Source organism: Anoplopoma fimbria, chromosome 20 (assembly GCF_027596085.1).
Source record: "Anoplopoma fimbria isolate UVic2021 breed Golden Eagle Sablefish chromosome 20, Afim_UVic_2022, whole genome shotgun sequence".
Classification (NCBI taxonomy): domain Eukaryota; kingdom Metazoa; phylum Chordata; class Actinopteri; order Perciformes; family Anoplopomatidae; genus Anoplopoma; species Anoplopoma fimbria.
In genome coordinates this window covers 16,293,541-16,317,512 of record NC_072468.1, presented here as the reverse complement: position 1 = coordinate 16,317,512, position 23,972 = coordinate 16,293,541, and the positions used below count along the sequence as shown (strand labels likewise).

The following is a 23,972-nucleotide window of genomic DNA, read 5'->3' as shown; positions in this document are numbered from 1 at the left end:
GCCAGGTGGCGCTTGGCCATAAAATCAGGACACAGACTGATTGTGTCTCATTCAAGGTTAGTTTTGTTTTTAGACGCTTACAAAGCCTATAACACGTCTTTTATTGGGTTTTTTTAAATATCTTTTTACAATGTATTTGTGCAAATTGTTATATCTTTGTCAAACTAACACGTGGCACCTCTCAAAATATAGGTTTAAGACCATTTTTACATCCCTTTTTCTCCCAGTTTACCCATCTCTATCACACATAAAGAAATGAACTAAGTGGCAGATACCTTTCCATTACTAAAATATGCTTTTTAGATTCCGTTTGTGATTCATTCGATTCACTCTTCTTCCAAGGCATTTGCAATTAAAGACGGCATTTTAATAAAGTTGTTTTTTTGTTACTTTATTCAACATTTTATTATCAAAGTTACACACATGCAACATAATTTACAGATATTATAGATATGGACATTGGTATATTTATGTATTTCTAGGACACTGATATCTGGGTGTAGGATATTTATGTGTGTGTGTGTGATTTAAGTCTTTATGTAACTTCATAGAAAAGCACAAATTCTGTCCAACACCGATGGATTTCTGTTGCTCAAAAAGATGAGTTCTTTCTTTCCTTCCTCTGTTCGACCTGATCGGGGAAAAATATTTTGAAGTTACTAGAACAGCATCACTTAAAAGTATTTTTTTTTTTATTTCTTGAAGAAAAGCATCCACAGTTGCATCCTTTGTTACTCACTCTGTGGATGCTGCAGCCACTGGCGGTCCATTAAATAAAGGTAATAGCTCTCAAACTCCTTCTCGCTGTAGTTGGGCACCGACACCGGGATGAGCGGGTCCATGCTGTCAAACCCCCTCTGATGGGGAAACCACAGACAGGAAGTCAACATATGCGACATCAAACATCGCTATAAAAGCATGTTCAGTGGTAAAGAACAGAGGTCTGAATTATAATTTATGCAAATATGGCATCTTTTTTGGGGGGTAATATGACCCCACAATTGATTTTACTCATACTAGTTGATTTACAGGCTCTTTTGTTGCTCTACGGACATCAAAATGATGAGATGCTCGCCACAAAGCAACAATAAAGCATCACCATTATGTCTTAAATCTAACAATCAACTTCTGCACTAGTCTTGAGGATTGCTGTGATCCCGTATGGAGGCCAGGTTTGCAAATTCCCGACTAATAAATTAAGTTAGAAAAGAGAAGGAAAGACTAAACTATTGTCAGAGCTCGAGGACAAGTGCTACAAATGATTAAGTACAATAAAATGATCTCTGACCTCTCCCAGCAGCTGTTGAGGCAAGTAGTCAGATTTTGAGGTGTAGAGAGACCCCGTCTGAGACAGAGTGGTGATGATGGCGCCTCCAGTCTGAGACAAAAAGAGTGAATGTTAATGGGATATAACATCTGGGATCTTATATTCTCATGCGTCTAATGCGTTCTTCTTACCCAGCCGTTGGTCATCAGCTTTTTCAGGTTATATACCAAAGTGAGCTCGTCTGGCTCCACCTGATGACAATAAGAAAGAGAGACACATGAGCTGAAAGAGAAGGATTAAGAGACAAAAACGAGACGTAACAGGATCGTGAATGTGTTTCCTCACAGCACTCTTATCCTCCTTCTTGATGGTGGATCTTCCCCACAGGGCGTTGACACCATCCACAGCCAGGGCCAGACGGAAGTCTGACTCCGGCCCGCTTTGCAGCCTCAGCTCCTTCATCACCGCCCCCACCACGTCACTGCTGCTCTTCACACGAGATATACCCTACGGCAAAAGAAACTCCGTCAGACACCTGATGGCAATCACTTGTAAAAAACTAAATGGCAACCATGACGATTTTGACTCATCAAAGTCTGCTTACAGGTCTTGAAGAGAACTACTGCATGTGTGGAAAAAAAGTTGTACGGTATATATCAGCTCGTACAATTGCTGCTACGAGCATCACACACTTGAATCACCAACTCAAGCGTTGGCGCAAGAGTTGCATAGTGGGGAGGGCTGTAACAGTATGAGTTCTTTACATAACGATTTCATGGTACCTTCTCAGAAAATATCATGGTTTCACTGTTTTAACATTATTATTATTATTATTATTATTACTACAGAATTATAATTAAAACCAAAATATAACACTGATATAAAAGCATGTAAGTTTAATATGTTACATAACTAACATATAGCTTTTCACATGTTAGCAGCACTATAGCATGTTAAATCAAACACAAAATGAAAAATAGCTTTTAAAATAATGTCCTATGACTTTAGGAGCGACAACACAGCCAGACTGATCCTGTCTGTATCCTCAACTCACACTTCAATACTGTAGATAAGCAAATCTACATGGTATATAACCGCCAGGTGTTTAAAAAACACATTATACTGTGATATTGGTTTACCACTAAAACCTTAATTGTGGGTAATGTAGGTACCAGGTTTTGACAAGAGTAATGCATGGAATAAAAAAAGACGACATATCTTGTTCTGCTATTTTTTTATTGTCCATTATGAGTCTAGCAATTTAGTATGAGTGCAATGCTATATCAGTGGAATACTCTAATATAGTATCAACAAATAACTTTGTATGTCAAAATCTGAGCCACTGAGTTATGGTCGGAGCAAACAGTAGTTTCATGCCCCATTACTTTATGTACAGACGCCTCGGCAGGAGTTTGAAAGCTGGTTTGATGTCTTTTGTCTAATAATGTGCTGTCAGAAAGCTGGCTATTAATATCAGATCTAATTAAAGTCCACAACAAGCTCACAGTAAAATCCAGTAAAATTTCTCTTATTAGAGGATAAGGAATGATTGATTGGAAGATTGATGGGAAGAGCTGAAAAATTCCCTGACTGAACATAACTCTACTGCTCTTCTCCACCTTTGTCAGTGAGTGTGGTACAAAAATATTGTGCTGAGCCATCCTCATGCTCAGTTCATTGGCTATAGATCACCACTAAGCACAGTCTAGGGGAAAGATGGAACTTTAATAGCCCCCTGTGGGGAAATCAGTAGGGCAGATGAAGAAAGAAAAGGTAACGAAAAGAAAAAACAAAACTCACCTGATCGACCAGCTGCCCGAGTGGACTTCCTTCCTCAGTGAACTCCCTCTTTGTCCACGCATAGCGCTGCTTTGTCTTTATCTGGGAGATAAACCATATAGTTTAATTGACAGTACAGTTTCAATGACAGTTTCATTGACCATGTTCATGTTTTGGGCCCTCATTTCTATTCATGCACCAGGTGTCCGATGTTTCTCATTTGTTTCATGACATAAATTACATTTATATTTCAATACTTATTTTTACATGCAAATAATATACCTCAAACAATATCATGTTGTTAAATTGCTACTCTGTCATGCAAAGACGCTGTACTACAAACTCTGCCTTTAAGAGTGGAGCATAAGGGGAACTTCAGGTAGAGTCATAAACCAGTTTAATTATGTATATCAGCATGTGACCTAAACCGCTGTGAGGATGCTGTCAAGGCTCATTTAAGGTCCATAAATGTCTACATGCTTGTTAATATTGTGACAAATTATGTAACACTCCACAAGCCTTATTTGAATGATGAATACTCAAGAGTCAGGAAGTTCATATTTTAAAATTGCAACCTATACAAATATTGTCTGATGCCTGATGTTTATAAAAGATCATTACCTTTGAAAGGAACTGCTCATTGGTGATTCTGAAGTTGCGTAACCATTCGGTGGCTTGTAATGGCTGATCAAAGCGAGAGGTGTTATAGGAGGAGGGCAGCAGCTCTTTGCAGTTCTTCACCCAGAGATGAGCTGTAATAGAAAAAAAAAAACAGTGAGGTAGGAGGTCACTTAATGTACAGCAGTAGCAGCCGGCGCCTTGTGTGATTGCGTTGGTCTCACCATCAGGAACGTGCAGCACCAACCATCCCTGTGTGTAGCAGAAGTGGAGTGTGTGACAGAGAGACATGGTCTTCCCACTGCCCTTCAGCCCATCTGAACAACTTGATAAGGTTAACAACAGGTTTATCAGAAGCATCGAGAGTGTAATTATTCATGTGTGTGTGTGTGTGTGTGTGTGTGTGTGTGTGAGCACGTGTTGTAAAGGATACAGAATAAATATCGTAGAGAAGGTTTGCTGTAATCTGCTTTCTTCAGGTAAGAGATGACCTCTAGAGCCGGCTGCCTCACCATCATAGAGGCTTCATTAAACGTCTTCACCTAAAAAAATTTGTCACCATGGTACATTTAACCAAAAACAATAGATCAAGCATCAAAATATTATCTAGAGACAGTAAATTTAAAATAATGTGTATGCAGTCACACACATAAGCACAAACCTGTTGCTGATAGCGCCGAGGGAGACCGTGAGGGAACAGAGTGCGGACGTGTGCAGAGGGCAGCGTGTAATACTGTCCGAATTGTTTCTCTGATTGACAAGCCTTGAATGAGACAAAATACGAGATTAATAGCTAAAATCATGCAAATGTACAGAAACAGCTGCAACGAATATAAATCTGCTGCAACTAGGCAGCTGTGCTCTGTTTTCTGTTTGTGCTTGATAGCACGAGGACTGCATTTGCAATGCTTAAGTTAAGATCTGCTTACTGGGTCATTCTCCTGTGTTCTGAAAACTGAGAACGGCTCAGGTTCTGACTCCACTGCCACAGCCTCCTGCTGCTGCCCACATCCACTGGTATGAAGGGACCTTACATGTGTTACCTGTACAAAAAATGATTGAATGAACACTAAGAGAACCCAGAGCAATGATCTAAATAGAACACATGGTACTGTATTGATCTGTGACATATTCAAACAGATATAAACCTAATAAATACAGTACAACACATTAATACACTGATGGAAAGTCTTAAACAAAAACTGAGCCAAGTGAAACCAGCATGTATGTAAACTTGCACTGTATTCTACATTAATTTATGACTCCAATATCTAGAGGTCACTTAAATAAATGATTTACTTGAATACTATGATAAAAATGAAGGTGATGCTTTCTGTCTTCCTCTGGGACTGAAGCATCCTATGGTAGGATGCTGAACCTTAACAGAGCACATAGATACCTCTAAGCTCTGTTTTTTATTTATCATAACTAGTGAGGTATACAGTAATGCTCTGGATTGAAAATGTGCTTGATAACAGTTTAATTTGCTTGATATTCTATTTGAACATTTCTAAAACACAGTTTTCAAATGAGTGTTACCTAACTAAAACTACTTGTTCTACTGCCAATCACTACATATTGTACATTTTGAGAACATGTAAAGCACAAATATGCGTGTTTTGCAACATCATTTAACGTCACAAACATTATCTTGCATCCCCGAGGAGCTGAACCAGGTCAAAAATATCTAAAAATGGATTAATCTTCACATGCTGTCCAGGTGATGTGTCTTAAACCTGCTCTTTAAATGGACCTTACCGTTTGCCGTAGTCTGAAGGACAGTCTGTGGAGAGCCATGATCTGAAACACGGAGGACAATTTAAGTTATATTTCAGGGGTCGCAAGTGCCAATGAAGCATGTAGTATGTAAACCACACTAGTGTCCTATAACCTTGCGTAAACAGTTAGCTAACAGCTAGCTGTGGTCCCCAGCAGGCATGTCATTTACAGGCAACATTAGCATGCGGAGCTAGCGTTGCTTGAGCGCAGAGAGCTTTTTACCTGCGATTCACTTCAGATTCAGTCGAGACGATTTCGGTTAAATCATTTATTGGTGAAATCTCCCCGGGCTGGGTTGAGGAAAGGGTACACTTCACGAAGTCAATGTGCCAGACCTATCATGGGCACCGCCATCATGCAGCTCAGAGCCGGAAGTGACGTCGAACCATCACAAATCTTTGTAGCCAATGAGCGAGCCAGGCGACGACAACTGAAGAAAATGGAGTTTGTCAGACTTTGACACATTTCACCTGTGATAATAATGAATGTTAGAGTTATGAGAGCTGTCAACACACAGCGGAGGATTATAATACATAATTAACTGTTTTGAGAGGGACAGTGCTTTTTTTCAAGCACTAAACACAACTTTATTTTTATGGGATATGTTGACAACTTTTGTCTTTTGGAACAAATAGGCCTCCAGCATTTTTTTATTTTATAATATAAGTTAACTAATAGATATGTTGTGGCTCTAGGGACATTGAGATAAAAGTCACATGCCCCTTTCACAAAGTAAGTATGCATGATGAAAAACAAATGTTTTCATCCAGCTTTTATCTGCTTTCACTCCTTCCTCTTCTATTTTCTTAAGCCTCAATTTGCTCATTATAATGTTCCTATTTCAAAATAATTGTATTTGTTTTTTTCTCTGTTTTATCACTTACATTATTCACATTTTATGTAGATGTTAACCAGGCATTTCACTTTTTTAAATAATCAAACTATCTATTGTCAAAAACAGATTATCACTTTAAAATAATAATGTCCAAGATATATATCCCAAAATGGATTAACACCCAGGGCAAAGAGGCCAAGAGCCCCCATGCACCCAGACTCTCAGGAACCCTAAAAAGGCCAATCTTTGTGTACAGTGTACTTGATAGAAACTCAGAGTTGACAGGACACATACACAAAGCAGAAGAGGTGGAGTTAGGGTTTGGGGTGAGCCATAAGAGCCCATAAACATGTTCTCTGGGCCCCCTTAAGAATTAATCTGGTCATGAGTCAAGGCAAAAATGGATTACCAACCTGGCAAAGTGGGCAAAAGCCCCAGTAGACCCTGTCCCAGGTTCAATATTTTTCATTTGGTATCGTAATTTAATTAATTTCTAATTTGCTTAGGTCTTGCATCATTACCTTATCCTGAAGCTCTGTCTTGTACAAAACCCTAAAACTAGTTTTGAAAACGTCATTGTGATTTTGTCTTCATATGTAGCTATTCTAAAATAAAAGTGTGTTTTTTAATTTTAATTACCAAAAACCATTGTACATACAGCAAATCTTCTACAAGTTGTGGTTGTGTACTGGGTACAGGTATAGCTATTGAGAAGCTATTTGGAGGTTACAGAGTTGCATTGACAGCAGGAGGAACAAGAGGCCAATGAGGGCCCAAAAGTTCATGTTTGTCATGACCCATAATGAGTTCAACTGGCCCTATATAGACCTATACAACAACAAAACAACAACTGTTATTACATATTTCATATATAACATTGTAACAACCAATAACAAACAATACTAATAATGTAAGCTCTATATACTTATTACAATCATCGTTATTGTTAACGCTAATGTAATTCTATGCAACATTATTTAATGTTCATACTAAAACACTTAAGTAAAATCGGTAGTAAAAATATATTTTTGCCCTAAATTATATGGATTTTTTATATGGTTATTCCACTGAGTGAAGGAAAACGTTGCTTGTAGTTTTGGATCAATATGTTTAAGTAATGCATCATAAACAGCTCTCACATTTGAACTTTTGAATAAGTGCTCCTCCCTGCCTGCCTTTCTCTCCTCTCCCACTTTAGTAAACAACTGTTATTACATATTACATATATAACATTGTAACAACCAATAACAAACAATACTAATAATGTAAGCTCTATATACTTATTACAATCATCGTTATTGTTAACGCTAATGTAATTCTATGCAACATTATTTAATGTTCATACTAAAACACTTAAGTAAAATCGGTAGTAAAAATATATTTTTGCCCTAAATTATATGGATTTTTTGTTATTCCACTGAGTGAAGGAAAACGTTGCTTGTAGTTTTGGATCAATATGTTTAAGTAATGCATCATAAACAGCTCTCACATTTTGAACTTTTGAATAAGTGCTCCTCCCTGCCTGCCTTTCTCTCCTCTCCCACTTTAGTAAACTGAATCCCGTTACATTTCTGTGACACAACTTTTAAGCTGCTCCCCAAATTCCTACCAGCAGCCCACTTTTAGACAAGTCGTCGCCATTTTATTAAGCGTCTAAATAGCCCTCCCCAATCGCCTATTATGAACCGCATTGAGATCCTGTGTTCGCCGTTTTATCCCCTCCTCTGGCCACACGAAAATGGCCACGCAATTGCATTCCCGCACATCCACCAACCCCTCCGCGCTGTCACAGCCTGTGTAACCTCCGCACACACACACACACACACACACACACACACACACACACACTGCTGCAGCCCTTCAATCTCGTGTGAGCACAATCTGAGCCATTATTATTAGTATTACTGGCGGGGAGCGATGTAACTTTCACTGGGAGAAGAGAAAAAGAAAAAAAGAATAAGATCCAGTGTAACCAGTCCGCCACCTAGCTGCGGAGACGCGCCGACGAGGATCCGTCGACTGTATGATTATGAAAACACCCGCGCCAATGTTGTTGCACAGTGGGCTCCGCGCTCCGGTGAGCCTGAAACTCGGTTTTTAGGAGGTGTTTTAACCTCCACTGGCCTCAGTTATGTAATCAAAGCAACATCTAATGCACCAAAAAAAAAAAGCAGCTCCGGATTGCTGTTGGTGTGAAGGGGAAAGCAGGACAGCAACACCTTAACCTCATGCCTAAACGCAGTTGGCTCCGGGACGCGCTCTCGGGTAAGTAGCCTACGTAGCCTTATTACGGATTTTCATGGCAGTCCGTATTAATGTCTGCAGGCCTGTCATCAGCACCGAGCAAACAGCACCGTAGGTTACTGGAAAGATTGTGCATCCGCGTTGCGCTAATTTTATCCCTTGTTGCTGAGTGTGTTTCTCCTCCTGTTCTCCGCGCACCGTGATATTTCTTATTTCAATGTTGCTGACACCAGCAGAAGGGCTGGCCAGAGGACAGATAGAAGAGAAGGGGAAAAAGGTGGCTCGGGGACTAAAAGCCACATCACAAACACTATCGCAAGCACATTTGGACGCTGCGTAGCAAACCCACTTCCATGTTGACTTTAAATTTGGGTTTGTTTTTTGGACGCGTAATAATACTGTTTCATATTTGGATTATGGACATGGGAGTGACGACAACAACAACACGTGCATGTGTGTATCATTTGTAAGTGCGACAGCATCGGGCGGATAGTGTTTTTCAGACGTGCGCAAAGTCATTATGGAGAAGGAAGCCCCTGTTGACGTCCTCAGCAAACCGGGGAGAGGTTGCTCCAGTGCGGTAACACCCCCACTGCCCATACTGTACCTACAGTAGCAACATCAGTCAACCTACGCAGCTGCGACCTGGGTACACAATGTACGACCAACACACTTTTAATACACTAAGTAGGAGAAAGTGTGTGTGTGTGTGTGTGTGTGTGTGTGTGTGTGTGTGTGTGTGTGTGTGTGTGTGTGTGTGTGAGGATGGGGAGGGGGGGGGGACGACGACGACGACTCACGTGAGAAACTTCCATGTGTGTGTTGAGTGGAGTGAGGCTTCACGGTTCAGTATTTTGGAGATGCCATCACAGCAGCCCTGATTTCCAGCAGGGCTGCTGTGCTCCCTGCTGTTGTCAGGCAGAGGATAATGGTGTTGTAGTTATTGATGATAACACCGTCATGGGATGGTGATGATGGCTGGAAATGTTGTGGGGCGGGCCATTATCATGATTTAATCGACGCCTCAGCGCTGCCGAGGAACCCACACTGACTGCGGTGTCAAGTCCACCCATCATCCTGTCACTGGAAATAGCTTCTGGTCTAATGTTGGAATAATTTTGAGTTATGTTTGAGAGATATAGCTCTGGAGAGTATAAAAAGCTATTAGTATATACTTTGACTGATGTTGAATGGGCTTGCCCTTTTAAGTTTGAAAACCTGCCACTCTTATTCACTTCTAGTCACTTAGCAAAACAGGATTGCCACCCATATCAAGCTTCTCCTCGTGCCTTTATCCTCTTCTCCATGGGGTCAGGCCTCTGGCCTAGAGGTCATGATGAAAGCAGCAGAGGACCAATGTCCATCTCTGTGCTCATTTTATTTGATTGTTAGGAGGTTTGGCCGTGGAAATGCTTTCCAAAACTGTTATATAACAGCAGTTACTGGAACAGATGTTGATTTGAGCTCCGTATGATTCAAGGAAAAGGGTTTGGGTGTGGAGGGACCGAGAGTCAGGAGAGATAGCCCGCTGAGCTCGTAAATGAAAACATTATCTAAGATGCTCTTGTAAGTTTAAGGGGGCAGTTCAGTGCGTTGTGAGACAAATGAGCTATTTCATAAGAGGCTCTCAGGAGAGAGCTGTTAGAATGCTTTGAAGGGTGTGTTTTAATAGAAAATGGATGAGCTTCTCCTTTAATGATAAAGTATAATGAAGGAAGCATGACAGAGGATGGTGCTTCTCTTCGATATGTTAAAAACTAGGCTGAACAGTGCGCGAGCGAGAGTGAAAGTTTTTTTCTGGCGGGGAGAATGTTATTTTAGGGTGTGTTACTTGCTGTAATGTCACATTAAAAGTCAATTTACAATGGGGTCAATGAAAAGCTTACTTGACTTAGAGGAAGTAATGGGAGGAGGAGGAATTTGCACTCCAAAAATAAGTTTTACCCTTTCCTACGGATTTGTGTTACCACTACTGAAAAGGGGAGGAGGGGAATGGTTGGACCGTGAATGGAGGGGTTTAGTTTGGAGAGGAGGAAAAGAACGAAGTGGAGGAGGAAATATGTTTCTGATTAACATGGATACAGTGTATGAGTTGACCATTTTACTGTGTGGTCTACAGAGAGAGAGAGAAAGAGAGAGAGAGAGAGATGGGACTAATAGAGAATGCATGCAAAAGCATTCTGCCAAACATGAAAAGGGGAGTTTCGGAGAGAAAAGAAAGTACACTAGAGGGAAGGGGTGGGAGGAGAAGTGCTTGTGGGAGTAGCTAAGAACAGAAGGCGCAAAGACAGTGGGGAGAAGAGGGGAGGAGACTGATCAGGGGTTTGAAATAGTCAGGAGCTGATTGATTGATATATTGATTTGGGGAGAGGAGGCAGAGTGAGAATCAGAACATAAGGTAAAGTGTGGCGGTTCAGGGAGTGTTTGCTGTCTTTCAGAGCTGCCGTTATTTACAGATTGTTAGAGAAAACCTGCTGAGGCCGTTTTTTTAAGGAATGTGAGTCGGTCTTTCTTCCAGTTAGTGCCGACATTCTGGGAATCGGTGGCGCTGATTGGCCCCCAGGGTGATGAGATTTATAGGTTCTGTATGATGAGATCATCTCTGTGGACACAGACTTTAGCACCTCTCTACAGCTGCCTGCAGGAACGGGACTTTCCCCTCAATTCCTGTACTGCTGCTACTCAGCATCTGAGCTCACTGAAATGACTAATCACTGGCCTCTCTATCTTTCTGTCTGTGTCTGTCTGTCTTTCTCTCCCTCTTTATCTGCCTCAAACTTACTCCATCTCAGTTCAAGCCTAAAGGACAAGAGAGAGACCTTCCTTCGCTGGATGACAGAGAGCAACTTTACTTGGACTATTACAGGATATTCTTTTTGAAATCTCCTGACCTACACCTACATTCTGCGTTTTGCTCTTTGTCCCAACAACCTCACTGGGGTAATTTTAAAGCGTTATACTGGGAACCATACAGCATCCTGCCCCTCCCCCCTGACTTCTCTGATGGACCAGAGAGTGAAGGGGGGAACCCCTACAACCACAAACTCCACTCTGGACCCCACCTCTGCATCTGAAGATTCTGAAGTGGCAGATAAAAAGAAGAGGGGTGAGGGGGAGACAGGAGATGTAGGGGAAAAGGAGGAGGAGAAAAGAGGAGCAGTTAAAAAGAGAGAAGGAGACAAGGGGGCAGTGCTGGAGTTGCTCATCGAGGGGCGCTGTGGAAGCGCAGGGCAGCAACAGCTTCAGATCTCTGGCAGAGAGACCAGCTGCCCCGAGGGGAATGTACGTCTCCGGATTGGACTCCAGGCCAAACGCACCAAGAAACCCCCCAAGATCTTGGAGAGCTATGTCTGCAAGCCCACCGTCAGGACCTATCAGAGACAAGCCAGGGGGTACTGCTGAGGGGGATGGAGAAGGAGGACCGCAGAAAAAAACCAGCTCCACTCCAGACGAGGCAACCGGAGATCAACGCTCAGGCTTGGATTCTCTCCAAACCACATCCAAACAAACTCCATCTGCTGCTTCACCACCGCTTGCATCATCGTCATTATCATCATCATCATCATCATCATCATCATCTTCTTCATCATCGCAGCCACTGTCGTTATCATCAACAGCTTCCACGACAGCGTCAGTCCCTGCCATAACCAGTCAAGGGACCAAGTCTACCAAACAGGTAAGTTAAGGACAAGAGTACACACACACACACACACACACACACACACACACACACACACACACACACACACACACACACACACACACACACACACACACACACACACACACACACACACACACACACACACACACATCAAATGGAAAACATTTGTTACAGTGACTGAAGGTTTGCACACATGTGTTGTAGCTCTGTGTAGTTTTATTGCAAATAAACACCAGACATGCTACATGGTGCAAAATCTTGCAGCTTTGTGCTTATCTGCAATAAGGTCAAATGAGCTATTGTTTCAGTATTGAAACCTAAGCAGCCCATTTAAATAAACAGACCTATAAATAGGACAACAGCACGGCAACCACTTGGAGCTATTACAGACATTGGTCCATCAGTCCCTATGACAATCACCCAAGGGGAAGCTTATTGCTTGAGCTGCACAAACGCCACTCAAGCTGCAGCATACTAAAAATTACAGGACAAGTACGAAATGTCAAGCCTTCTCATCTGTATTAGTGGCAATTTATAGCTACCAATAGCACAGCTTTCTCTCTCTCTCTTTCTGTTTCTGCTCGGCTCTCTATATCTGTCCCTCTCTTCTATTTTTACATCCCCTCTTTTCTCTACCTGCTCTCATTTATCTCTCTCCCCCCTCTGTCCCTGTCCCACTCCCTTCCTCTCTGTTTCTCTGCCTTTGTATTTCTCCTTTCTGTGTCAGCCCAATTCCTGTTTCCATCACCTCACTGTCTCCTTCTCTTCAGTATGCCCTCTTTTCTCTGCCTGATTGAGTCATTTTGTCCTCACTCTCACTTGTAATGGGCGGGCAAAAACAAAAGCATTTCAGTTGTTGTCTCTTCACCATTGTCCTTCGCTGTTGTCAACAGCAAACTAGTGGATGTCACAGCCATTGTTGTCTGACAGATATTTCGTGTTTGCACTCCCCAGGTTCCTATCAAACTGGCCGATAGGACAGAGGTGAATTCAAATGGCTCGTCTGAGAGAGTGAAGAAAGAGAAGCTTCCCAGTGTCAACGGCAAGCCTGTCTCTGCAGGACACAAACCCTGCTCGCCTACAACAGACCAGACAGCTACAACTACTCCTTCCACCGCATGCATCCAAGCCCCATCAGTATCGGAAACCAGGAATGAAGGGAAGACCTCCAAGAAACATAATGGTTTGGTTCAGACAGCAAAACAGAAGGGACTATCTAATGGGAAAGGCTCTGTCGACATCCACGGCACTTCCACCTCACGGAAAAGCAAAGTTGCAAAACACAGCAGTTCCTCCCCTGTGTCCTCCATGGAGTCCTCGACAAGACTTCCAGCCTTCACCACCTCCCATAAAGAACCTAGCCTGTGCAGTAAGAGTAGACCAGACTCTCCTTCCTCTTCTTCAGTCACCCCTAAACCACAGTCCTCCCCCACTGTGGCTCTCTCCTCGGCCCAACCCCAAGATCAGGATCTCTCTCTACCGGCCCCACTAGAGAAAAAGAGGGACAAAGAGAGGAAGGCAAAGAAAGAAAAACGTAAAGACAAAAAATCAAAGAGAGATAGATTGGAAGCTGGAAGAGCAAAGAGTCAGAGCAGAAAGGAGGAAGGCAAGAAGAAGAAAAAGGAGAAAGGGAAGGATGGGAAATCAAGGTATGGCAAAGAAAAGGAAGAAGGACATAGAACTGATGATATGTGTAGGGATGAGTTAAAGACTGACAGAGGAAAGGCAGAGAAAAATAGGGATAAGCTTAGCCCAGACAGACAAAGACCAGAGGATAATACATTTGGTGAAACAGTTGATCCTGGTAAACTAGATAAAACCTGTAAAGTCGTGACTCCAGGCAGATCAGATGAGCTGGACAAGATGGACGACAGTTGCAAGCCAGTTAAACAAGCTGAGCCAGCAACAGCAACAGGTGACACCAGTAAATCAAAAGAACAAGATGTCTCAAGACATTCAACTGTGCCTCCAAGCCACCCCTCTTCTTCCGCTCCTCCCTCTCTGCCCACTCCCTCTGCCCGTGCCCCTGTTTCTCCCCCTTTTCCCAACCAAGAGCAGGACAGCCGTCCGCTTAAAAAACGTAAAGCCAGGCGGCCCAGCTGGACCAAGCTGGTGCACAGGGCTCAGAGGGCGGAAAATCAGGAAGCCCTTTCAGATTCCCAACATAATCCTTGTTTTCCCCAGAACCCCAAGACGCCCCTTCCTGCCAAGGCCATTATTCATCAGACTGATGAGTCACACACAGCTCCCTCTAGCTCCTTTAATGGCAGCTCCTCCCCTCTCCTTTCTGCAACCAAACCTTCATCCCCAAAGCAGAGTCATCCCACATCAGACCCTAGTCCCCCTGCTTCAAGATGCACCATAACCCCAGCCCGAAAAAGGGGACGCCCAAAATCCTTCAGCTTTATCTCAGATGAACCTCCCATTAGACATTCAACAAATGCCATCCCAACTGAGGTGCCTCTTAAGGGGTGTGACATAGTTCAAAAAGCCCCTGTGCTGGAGCCAAGTCCAAAACTGCAGTGCGCCACTCAGTCTAAATCCAGCCCCAGGAAGCGTGGCCGTCCTCCCAAGCGACCCCTCCCCGAGGACCACAGTCAAGATGAACTGAATCGCACTGACAGGAGTAAAGATTTTCACCCTCCTGAAAAGGGGAACAGGCAGCTAAAGATCAGGAAGCTGATTAATGAGATGAAGAAAAGGAAGAAGAGGAGACTTCACAAGGTAATGTTGTCTGGGTATGTGGGAAAGGAGGGAAGGGGAGAACAGGCAGCAGATGGCGAGACCTCCATGAGAATGTGTAAATCAATAGAGGCGACAACAGTACACACACTCTCAGCCCTGTCCTCCTCCTTTGGGAGCAAGTTGGGCCCTCAGATCAATGTGAGCAAGAGAGGGACCATCTACATGGGCAAGAGACGAGGACGCAAGCCTAAAGCCCAAACAGCTAACGCCAACTCCCAGAACGCTACACAGTCGTCCCTGTTCACCAATCCCTCTGAAACATCCCTCTTCTCATCTAACCAGCCTCATTCCTCTCACCCATTTCCTTCTCCATCTCTCACCCACTCCAGTGGGGCCCAGAGCCCTTATAGTGAAGGCAGCCTCACAGAACCAACATCTTCCCTACTTTTTCCTCACCCTTTCTCCCTCCCTTCCCCATCATCCTCCTGTACCTCCCCCCGTCCTCCCTCCTCCTCATCCCTCTCTCCCTTTGTGAAGAGGAGTTGTCCGTGTCAGGGAAGGCATCACTTCCCCTTCCACCAGTCTTCATGTAAGCTCTCCTGTCCCACCCCTCCCTTGCATCACACACCAGGCTCTCCTGGCCACCTGAAGGAGGCCACCCCCTCCCCCAGAAGTGAGTCGCACAGCGAGGACACGCTGCCTAGCGACAGTGGGATTGGAACGGATAACAACAGTGTTTCTGAGCGAGCGGAGTTGAGGGGAGTTAGAGGCATGTTCAGGTTCGGTCAGGGGTCAGGAGTTATTCTGGGGGGTCAAAGGCACCACTCCTCTCTTGTGGACCATCCCTCTCCTGTCTCCTCACCCCTCTCTCTAACGCCAAGACACACAAACCCCATCACCAACTCAACTACTGTGGAGCGGCACAGAGACAGACACCGGCACAGGCGAAGGGATTACGACTGTTCCTCTTCCTGTAATTGCCTGTGCCCGTGCCCCTGCCCAGGACACAACAAGTGCACTCATTTGGACTATTACCCATGCCTTGGACACAATTCACTGAAGAGACAGAAAAATAAACATAAGAAGAAGCACCAGCAGCTGCACATGCAGGATCCAGAGTTTCTGGCCGAGCTAGAAGATCTGATCGGTCAGTTCAGCGAGGTCCACATTGGACGGCGAAGTTGGGCGAGGTCAGGACCTGGACAGGGCTTTGATGGGAGTAGGAATGCTGCTGGGGGAAGACGTCATCACTCCTCCTCCAACTCTCTCCGCTCCAACATCTTCAGGATCAATCTGAATGGCTTCTACTCTCCTCACCCTTCATCTTACCCTGCTAATCCCTCCTTCTCCCCCCAGCCTTTCTACCCTTGCCAGCCTGTGCATTGCAGCAGGAAGCCGGACAGCAGGCAATGTGGTTGCTCATCAAAATTTCAGGAGACCATTGAAAATATGGGCTTTTACAGCAGCTATCCCCCAGCCACGACACTTTACCACCACCTCCCCAGCTCCTACCAGCTTCCCTCGCCACACCAGTACGCCCCCCATCAGTCCCATCATGCCCACTTCCTCCTCAACCCCGCCAGATTCCACAGGCGGAGGAGCAGGTTGCTGCGGGAGGGAGCTTTAGGCGGAGAAGTTGAGGGTGATATAGGAGGCAGTGGAGGAGGCCCACACCTCAGCTCAGGGTTCACATCCAGCCTCTCCTGTGGCTGTGGTAGGAGCGAACACAAACACAAACATAAACACCGGCACCGGCACTGCGAGCGAGACATGGATGACGAGGAGGAGTTACACGAGGAGGAGGAGGAGGAAGATGGAATGGAGAGAGAGGGGTTGGCTACTTCAAAGCCAAGGACAGGGTTTATTTTGGGGCAAAGTGAAGGAGGACGGAAAGGGGCAAGAGGAATGGGGTCCGCTGCTGCTTCTACATCATCATCCTCAGCAGAGAGGTTCAAACACACATCTCTCACCTCACTGGGGCTGGGTTCCTCTCACCTGTCTTCATTTGGAGGAAGCTGGGGTGGTCTGGGCCAGCGCTGGACCAAGTTTGGGGGCCTGGGAGGGACAGGATTTGGAAATACTCCCAGCTGGAGAGGCTTCACTGGAGAGCAACATGCAGGCAGACGGATCGCATCGGATGGAGAGGACGAAGACGGTGAGGACGAGTCACACCTGTACAGGACGTCACCGTCCCCAACACACACCAACCTGTTCACATCAGCTGCCATGGCAACAGGGGGGAGGGGTCTGAGGGGCGGATTGGCCGGTAGGAATCCAGGAAGTGGGGACAGGTCATGGAGGAAAGATGAGCCAGCATGGACTGAGAGGAGAGAAGCAGGTAAGGATGCATGATTGGTTCGATCAATAAATCTGTGACTGAATAGAAATGCCTGTGCTTCTGTGTGATGGCTGTGAGGTCATGTTAGCATTAGTGCTAAAGTTGGTGCAAATACTGCAATGTTAGTATGTCTCTTGCTCTCGGTGCTGATAAATGCTTCAAAAATCTCCATTGTTAACATGCTCTATGGATTGTGTGTTATAATTTCATCGGCAAAAAACATGCATTTATAGATTACTAACAGATAATATGAAAATCTAACATCACCTGTGCTTATCATTTTTATACACCAACAGCACCCAAATCATGACAGTTAGCTGCGTGAATGGGTCGTATGCCAAGAAGCTCTTTACAGTACCACGGTTATCACAGATTTTTTTTATTTGTACAATCTGGAGATGAGATTTTGGCACCAATAGTTTGCCCAATATAGTGACAGCACTGCTTTTTCTCAGGTGTTGTTGAGCCACACATCAAAGCCTGGAGGGTGTTTGAGAGGAAATCAGACTCCGGTCTTTTTATAGCCAATTTCAGACTCCCGCTGCTGTGCAGGATATGTGCCTAGCTCACACAAACGCACGCACAAACACACACAAACACACACACACACACACACACACACACACACACACACACACACACACACACACACACACACACACACACACACACACACACACACACACACACACACACACACACACTTAACCATTCAGCAACCACTCTGTTGGAATTTTTAAAAAGCGTTATAGCAGGAGGGCAGCATCTTGATGGGAATCTTCCAGAAAATCTTTGAAATCTTCCCTGCCTGCAGCGAACCACACACTGTGGCAGCCCGGGGCTACCCAGTGAACACAGTCATTAGTTAACCACCAGATTGGCTATTTAAAGCATGGCCTACCCCTCACTGCCGGCCAACTGACTTGGAAAAAGGAAAGAGTGGTCAGACTTGTGAGGGCCTGTGGAAAATGGAACAAAAGATATAGAAGACCTCAGGAGTGATTGATGAAAGAACTGCATGGAGGTCAGAGTGGGGGCGAAAATAACTTGTGAGGGGAAAATGTTGTTTTTGAAAAATGTGTAATACCTTTGTCATCAATTCATCATTTAACTAAACACACATGCGTTTTTAAGTTGAGCACGCCAGCAAGGGCACACTCATACACATTTTTTCTCTCAGTCTTTGTCTGCTCAGCCTTTTCAGATTGTGTTCCACAGTAACCGATCATGCAAAAACAATTTGTGTCAAAGAGTGCATACGTGTGCATGGTCGTACCATAAAGTTTGCATTCTGCACTTCTTGTGGTTTTTTGCTGTGAATGTGCGAACATAAATCACCTCTTAATGCATTTCCCAGAAGTGAACTGGTCAGAGGAAATGTTGTGACTCACATAATCTGTGTCCCATCCGCATGACTCAGCCTAGACTGGCCTCACATCACACCTCCTGCTGGCTCAATCACCAATCCACATCTGTCTCATTTCCTCTCTGCCACTTACACCCCTCCTCCCGTGCCTCAACCCCTCCCTCCCTCTCTCCATTTTAAATGACTGCAGGTTTACAAGGTGCTTCAAGAAGCCGGGGGCAGCAGAAAACCGTGCCAACGCCAGACAGTGTGGCAGAGGGGGAAAAAAGAAGGCCAGGGCGGCCCAGGAAGCATCCGCTGCCCTCCACTGTATCCTCCCCCGTGCACTTATCTGCAGCTCCCTCTTTGTCATCACCCGACCTCTTGCCAGGACACAACAGAGATGGGAGAGAAGTGGGAGGGCCCGAGAGAGATAGAGGAATCGACACAGTGCAGCAGGTGACAGAGTTGGAGCAGCAGGCGAGGAAGAAAAGGGGACGGAAAAGAAAACATGGTGACTCTCCTTGTCATCAGAGGTAAACACCCACAACTGTATTATAAAGTACCTGAGTTGGTTGACTTGAAAATTCAATACAACCACTCACTACTGCTATATTAACCCACTGTTTTCAGCACTGTGTGCTAAACCAGTGCCTTTTCTCTCTTTCTCTTTTTCCTCTCTATCATTCTATCTCTCTCTCTTCATGCTTTCCTTTTAGTGTCGCTGAGGATAAACCCGAGTGTGACACCCCCCCTGAATGTTTTAGCCCATCCGATGTCGACCAGGCTCCATCTGAACCAGTAACCATCCAAAGAGAGGAGACAGCAGATGGGCCTCCCAGGAAGACGTTTCTGAGGGCGGGTCTTTACTCTGATGATTACAAAACTACAGAGTGGGTTGAGAGAATTCATAAACAAACTACTACAACATTTTATATCCATTTTTTTTGTTTATGTTTTAATGTTTTTTTAAGTCTCTTTCCTAGCCCACCCTCCCAAGCCCGGCAGTTGTGCAGAGAGAGTATGGATTACTCACCGGGGGAGCATGAATATAGCCTTTTACCTGCTCCCATACATGTTGGTTAGTATTTAATAACATTTTTAAAAACGCTGAGGTTTGTTGTAGCTGCGATTGTTTATCCATATTGCCTATCTGTCCTCCAGGGAAGTACCTTAGGCTGAAGAGGATCCATTTCCAGTTACCCTATGATGTTATGTGGCTGTGGCAGAACAATGAGGTACAGTTGAGCCCCATAACACAAAATCAGGAAGTCAGACTGGCAACCTTAAGCGTCATTGGAGATAAGAGTGTAAAAAGGGGATCTGTGGAGTGTCATTAATGTGCTTGTACTTCTGATGTTGTGTTGTCACAGCTTCAAAAGCAGCCTGCTGTCCCCCTGAAGAGGAAGCGGCGTTACTGTGAGTTGCCAGTATACAATGTGTTATATTTAGGTTTAGTAGATGGATCAAATCAATGCTCTCATACTGCGTCTTACTCTGCATCTCTCTCTCCGTTTCACTCAGGCCGGCTGAAGGAGAGGATTGTATCATCTCATCGGACAGCTGTGAGTTCATGATGCTTCAGGTTGTTTCACTCCAGTGAGAAAAGCAGCTTTAATAAGTGTTCAAACTTACAAGCGTCCCTCCATTTTCTTTTTATTTCACAGGAGGAGAGCTGCAGCGACATTACTAGCTGGTTTCCGCACCTCGACATGGAGCCTCTGACCAGCACTGAGAGGTACGGAAAGAACTCTGCGATTCACATAGATAAACTATTACTGGATTATTGGTCAGTGAGATAATGTTTCTCCTTGTGTGCCGGGCCAGGAGCTTTGTGGTGAAACACCACGTGTTCCTTGTGAGGAACTGGGAACTCGTGAGAGACAGACAGATCAGACTGAGGATAGAGAGGGAGCGAGACGCAGAGGGAGAGGAGCAGGACTCACAACGTCTGTCCTGTGATGAAGCCAATGGGGACGACAGCCACATCAAGTCAGGTCCATGAAGCAAGTGTGTGTGTTAGTTTTCGTTTCTGTAGGTGTTTGTGTATGCATTTGTGTATGTGGTTGAACATTTTCATTTCAACATCCATATAGATTTCTTCTGGTGTCCTGTGTTCTGTCTTTAACTTAATGTGTGCATGTGTGTGTGTGTGTGTGTGTGTGTGTGTGTGTGTGTGTGTGCTCTGCTTACAGCCCGTCGTCCTCATATTTGGCCTGTCTCTCCATATCATACTCAGCAGCACAAACTAAGTGGTTTTCCAACCACAGAATTTCAGCTTGCAGAAATGTTTCCCCATTTCTGTCATCCAGCGCTGGTGTCCAAGAACCCAGCAGACATCAACTTTCCCCATTAGCAGTGAAACCACAACGTTTCCATCAAAGACTCCCTCACTGATTGCAGATAGGAATCAAGGGGTTATAAGGACACTCGCATAATTACAGATATATCTGTAAAATAAATTATGCGTTGTTGTCATTCCCTCCTACAAGGCCTTCACTAACAAATACTGTTTGAACTCTGACCCTCAGATCAGCAAGTGGGGGTGGAGGTGACGGTTATCAGCAGTGACCCCCACCATCAGAGTCAGGACACCTCCAGCTCGCTCACTGCCAGCCCCTGTGTGAGTGTAACACCACCCACGTACTTAAAAAAAGTATTTTCTTTCAAGAATGCATATTTCCACATGGATAAAAATCTGCTTTTGCAATTAGTTGTGCATACTTGTTCACCACAGCCCACCAAAACCCAGAACAGACAAGAGGAGGAGGGAGAGGACGAAAAACGAGGGGAAGAAGAAGTCTGCAGCAGAGAACAGAGGAGGAAACGGCTGAATGATTTACTTTTGACCCTTCAGCATTCATAAGCTAACAATGAGAGGTAAGTAGGGCATCAGATACAGAAACAGGAGGGACTCTGAGATGCATATGAATTGTCTTGTTTATATTTTCTTGCCTTTACGTAGGTGGGACCACTCTGAGAAAGGGACCAGGCCCACCACCGGACAGATGGACAGGAACTGATGTCACAACACTGCTACTAACAGTAGTAGTGCCACAGAGAACAAGCGAGAAAACCAAGAAGCGAGATGGAGAATTATAGCAGCTGAAAAAAATGCAAGAAAGACTCATCTCACACACTGACAGATGAGTGCGGTGAACCTAGCGCTTTGAAGGGCATCACACCAAGGATGAAACCATGGCAACACATCTTTTGTCCAAGCGGCAAAGGGATGAGAGAAACTGAGACAAACTGTCCTGGATGAAATAAATAAAAAGAAACAGACCAGCTGAAATGAATTTGCACTAGTGCTGGATGATCAAGCACACTAAAGACTGTATGTATGTATGCTGAGTGAACACACTATAAACACACACACATACACTTTGATTGCTCTTACTTAGGCACCTTAAGCAAAGACAGACATTTGTCGGAGACTGAAAGTGGACATATATGGTACTCAACATTTCAGCTCGGAAGTTTCCAAGAGACGAGTAGCTCAGGAGCTGCCCGGGGATACAAACATGTAGCCTGGGCCTTAAGTAGGTCAATATTGAACCCTCTTTACTCATTAAGCTTTCAAAGTCACATTGCACCTTTGGGGAATGACACTTGGAGAAATGAACCAGTTGAAAGCTGTTGAGACAGTGGTAGGGTTTTTTTTTCTTCACTTTACCAAGACAGTGTCTGCAATGTAACAGTGAATAGGCTGGGGAGGGGGTGGGCTTTGTGATAGGAATTTTGGCATCGCTGCAAGAGAATTTCTAATGAGGTTTTAAGAAAGAACTTATTTTTGGAAAAAAAAGACAGCTTGAGCACTGTCTGCTTAAGAGATGGGCAAAATATATTCATGATAGGAATGTTTATTGTTGAATATTTTCAGTATTGCTTCCTGGGGAAGGGAGAGAGAGAGAGGGGTAAAAAGTGTTTTGTTTACTTCAGACTGCCTTTGAGAATGTTTTTGCTCCAGAGCATTGACAATCAGAATGTCTTAGGGGGAAGAAAGGAGACAAAACTAGAATTGATTTGCCCCAAATGCTCTGTAGAAGTGCCATGTGGTCTTGTGTACGTACCTAAGCTAACTCATGCAGTCTTTAAAAGCAATATCTCCTCTGATAAGGACTATATAAGGACTTCCTTTGTTATGTTTTTGTTTTTTTTGTTGTGAATATGCGAGGATTGGAGGTCATTTTTCTGTACAGCTACATAGTAGATTGTTCTTATGTTAGGAGCATCGGGCTAATCCACTTAGTGGAAGTAACCATAAACGTTTAGCTTCATGTGAATGTACATAGAGAGAGACCTGTTTTCCTTCTATCTGCAGTAGCGTGTAAAATGAGTATTATACATGACAATATTATTGGGATTATACATAAAACTTATTAATCAAATATTTCGTTTTACTAACATGTTTTTGAAAGAGTATAAAGCTGACCAATATATCAGTCATTTGTCTCTAAAATTGACTATGATTGTATACGATTTTTTGTAGAACTATATAACTTGTCTTTTTTGTTAGCTGAGTGTACATTTTTCATTTTTGGATTATTGGTCAGACAATCAGTGACAGTGAATTAGTCTTTCCAGTGTTACATTTCTGCTCTCTTTCAGTAGTGTGGCTTCTAATAACAAGCCAAAAAAGTGCAATTTCTTTGACTGTTTACATACTGTATGTATATTTTTCCTCTTTCCTTTTTTTAACTAAGAGCACTACATTATTGCCAGTGGATGATTAACTTTATAGCAAAGGTACACATAAAGAGTTATTTATCTAGTTTGCATGACATGTAACCTTTGCCTGTTGCCTCTGATAATATGCATCTGAAAAACAAAAACATCAAAAACAGTTATAACTCAATGCCATAGAATGTCAGCTAAGACTTTTTGCCTCTATAACTATAATAATAAAAGCATTTTATGTCTACTAGTACTAAACCCTGCAGACTCTTGATGTATCAGATATAAGGCTTTCGTCTTGCTGTGTGTGTTTCGGGAGGTTACTAAGTGATTTAAATAAGCTTGAGCTAACAGTGCTATCTAGTGGTGTTAGATTGTATATCTCACACTTTGTTGTCCTCCATAATGACCCACAATGGAGGACGCTATCAAAGGCACACGGTTACAAGATGGGGAGGGCTGCAGCTCACTCCAGAGATTTATTCTCCTCTTTCTGCCCTTCACAACATCCGAGGGCATCCTGGGATTTTTTCTGGGATCTCCACTATGAACGTAAAAGGATTACACACAGTCTTAACTTCCTTTGCAATCTGACACATGTAGGTAGTTTCCTGTCACATTTCAGATAGCAGCAAATACAGGAAATATATTTGTTTTCTAAGTGATGTGTCTCCTACATTTTTTACATGATGGTTTCACATATAAGCTCTGATTAAAAGGGCTTTTAACATGAATTTAAGG

The 23,972-nt window shown here is 43.9% G+C and overlaps 2 protein-coding genes across 10 annotated transcripts; one reads left to right on the top strand and one right to left on the bottom strand.

Moving 5' to 3' along the window:
- Positions 1-383: 383 nt before the first annotated feature.
- Positions 384-5,836, bottom strand: dap3 (death associated protein 3). Its single transcript, XM_054621983.1, has 13 exons — positions 5,666-5,836; positions 5,423-5,464; positions 4,594-4,707; positions 4,326-4,427; positions 4,098-4,206; positions 3,889-3,981; positions 3,668-3,798; positions 3,068-3,148; positions 1,613-1,774; positions 1,459-1,518; positions 1,289-1,378; positions 740-857; positions 384-631 (listed from the first exon to the last, which is right to left on the bottom strand). Exons 2-13 carry the CDS (start codon positions 5,459-5,461, stop codon positions 546-548), a joined length of 1,185 nt encoding a protein of 394 aa, XP_054477958.1. The 5' UTR covers positions 5,462-5,464; positions 5,666-5,836; the 3' UTR covers positions 384-545.
- Positions 5,837-8,129: 2,293 nt separating this feature from the next.
- Positions 8,130-23,483, top strand: LOC129109105 (histone-lysine N-methyltransferase ASH1L-like). 9 transcript variants are annotated; one of them, XM_054621063.1, is made up of 14 exons: positions 8,130-8,543; positions 11,315-12,198; positions 13,141-17,209; positions 18,766-19,090; positions 19,274-19,447; positions 19,541-19,635; positions 19,719-19,792; positions 19,928-19,973; positions 20,079-20,119; positions 20,222-20,292; positions 20,382-20,551; positions 21,086-21,177; positions 21,292-21,434; positions 21,520-23,483. In XM_054621063.1, exons 2-13 carry the CDS (start codon positions 11,803-11,805, stop codon positions 21,418-21,420), a joined length of 5,682 nt encoding a protein of 1,893 aa, XP_054477038.1. In that variant the 5' UTR covers positions 8,130-8,543; positions 11,315-11,802; the 3' UTR covers positions 21,421-21,434; positions 21,520-23,483. The 9 variants fall into 9 exon arrangements, 8 of the variants coding, with proteins under 8 accessions (XP_054477038.1, XP_054477037.1, XP_054477033.1 ...); XM_054621062.1 differs by having other exon boundaries at positions 19,529-19,635; XM_054621058.1 differs by having other exon boundaries at positions 19,274-19,635.
- Positions 23,484-23,972: the final 489 nt, after the last annotated feature.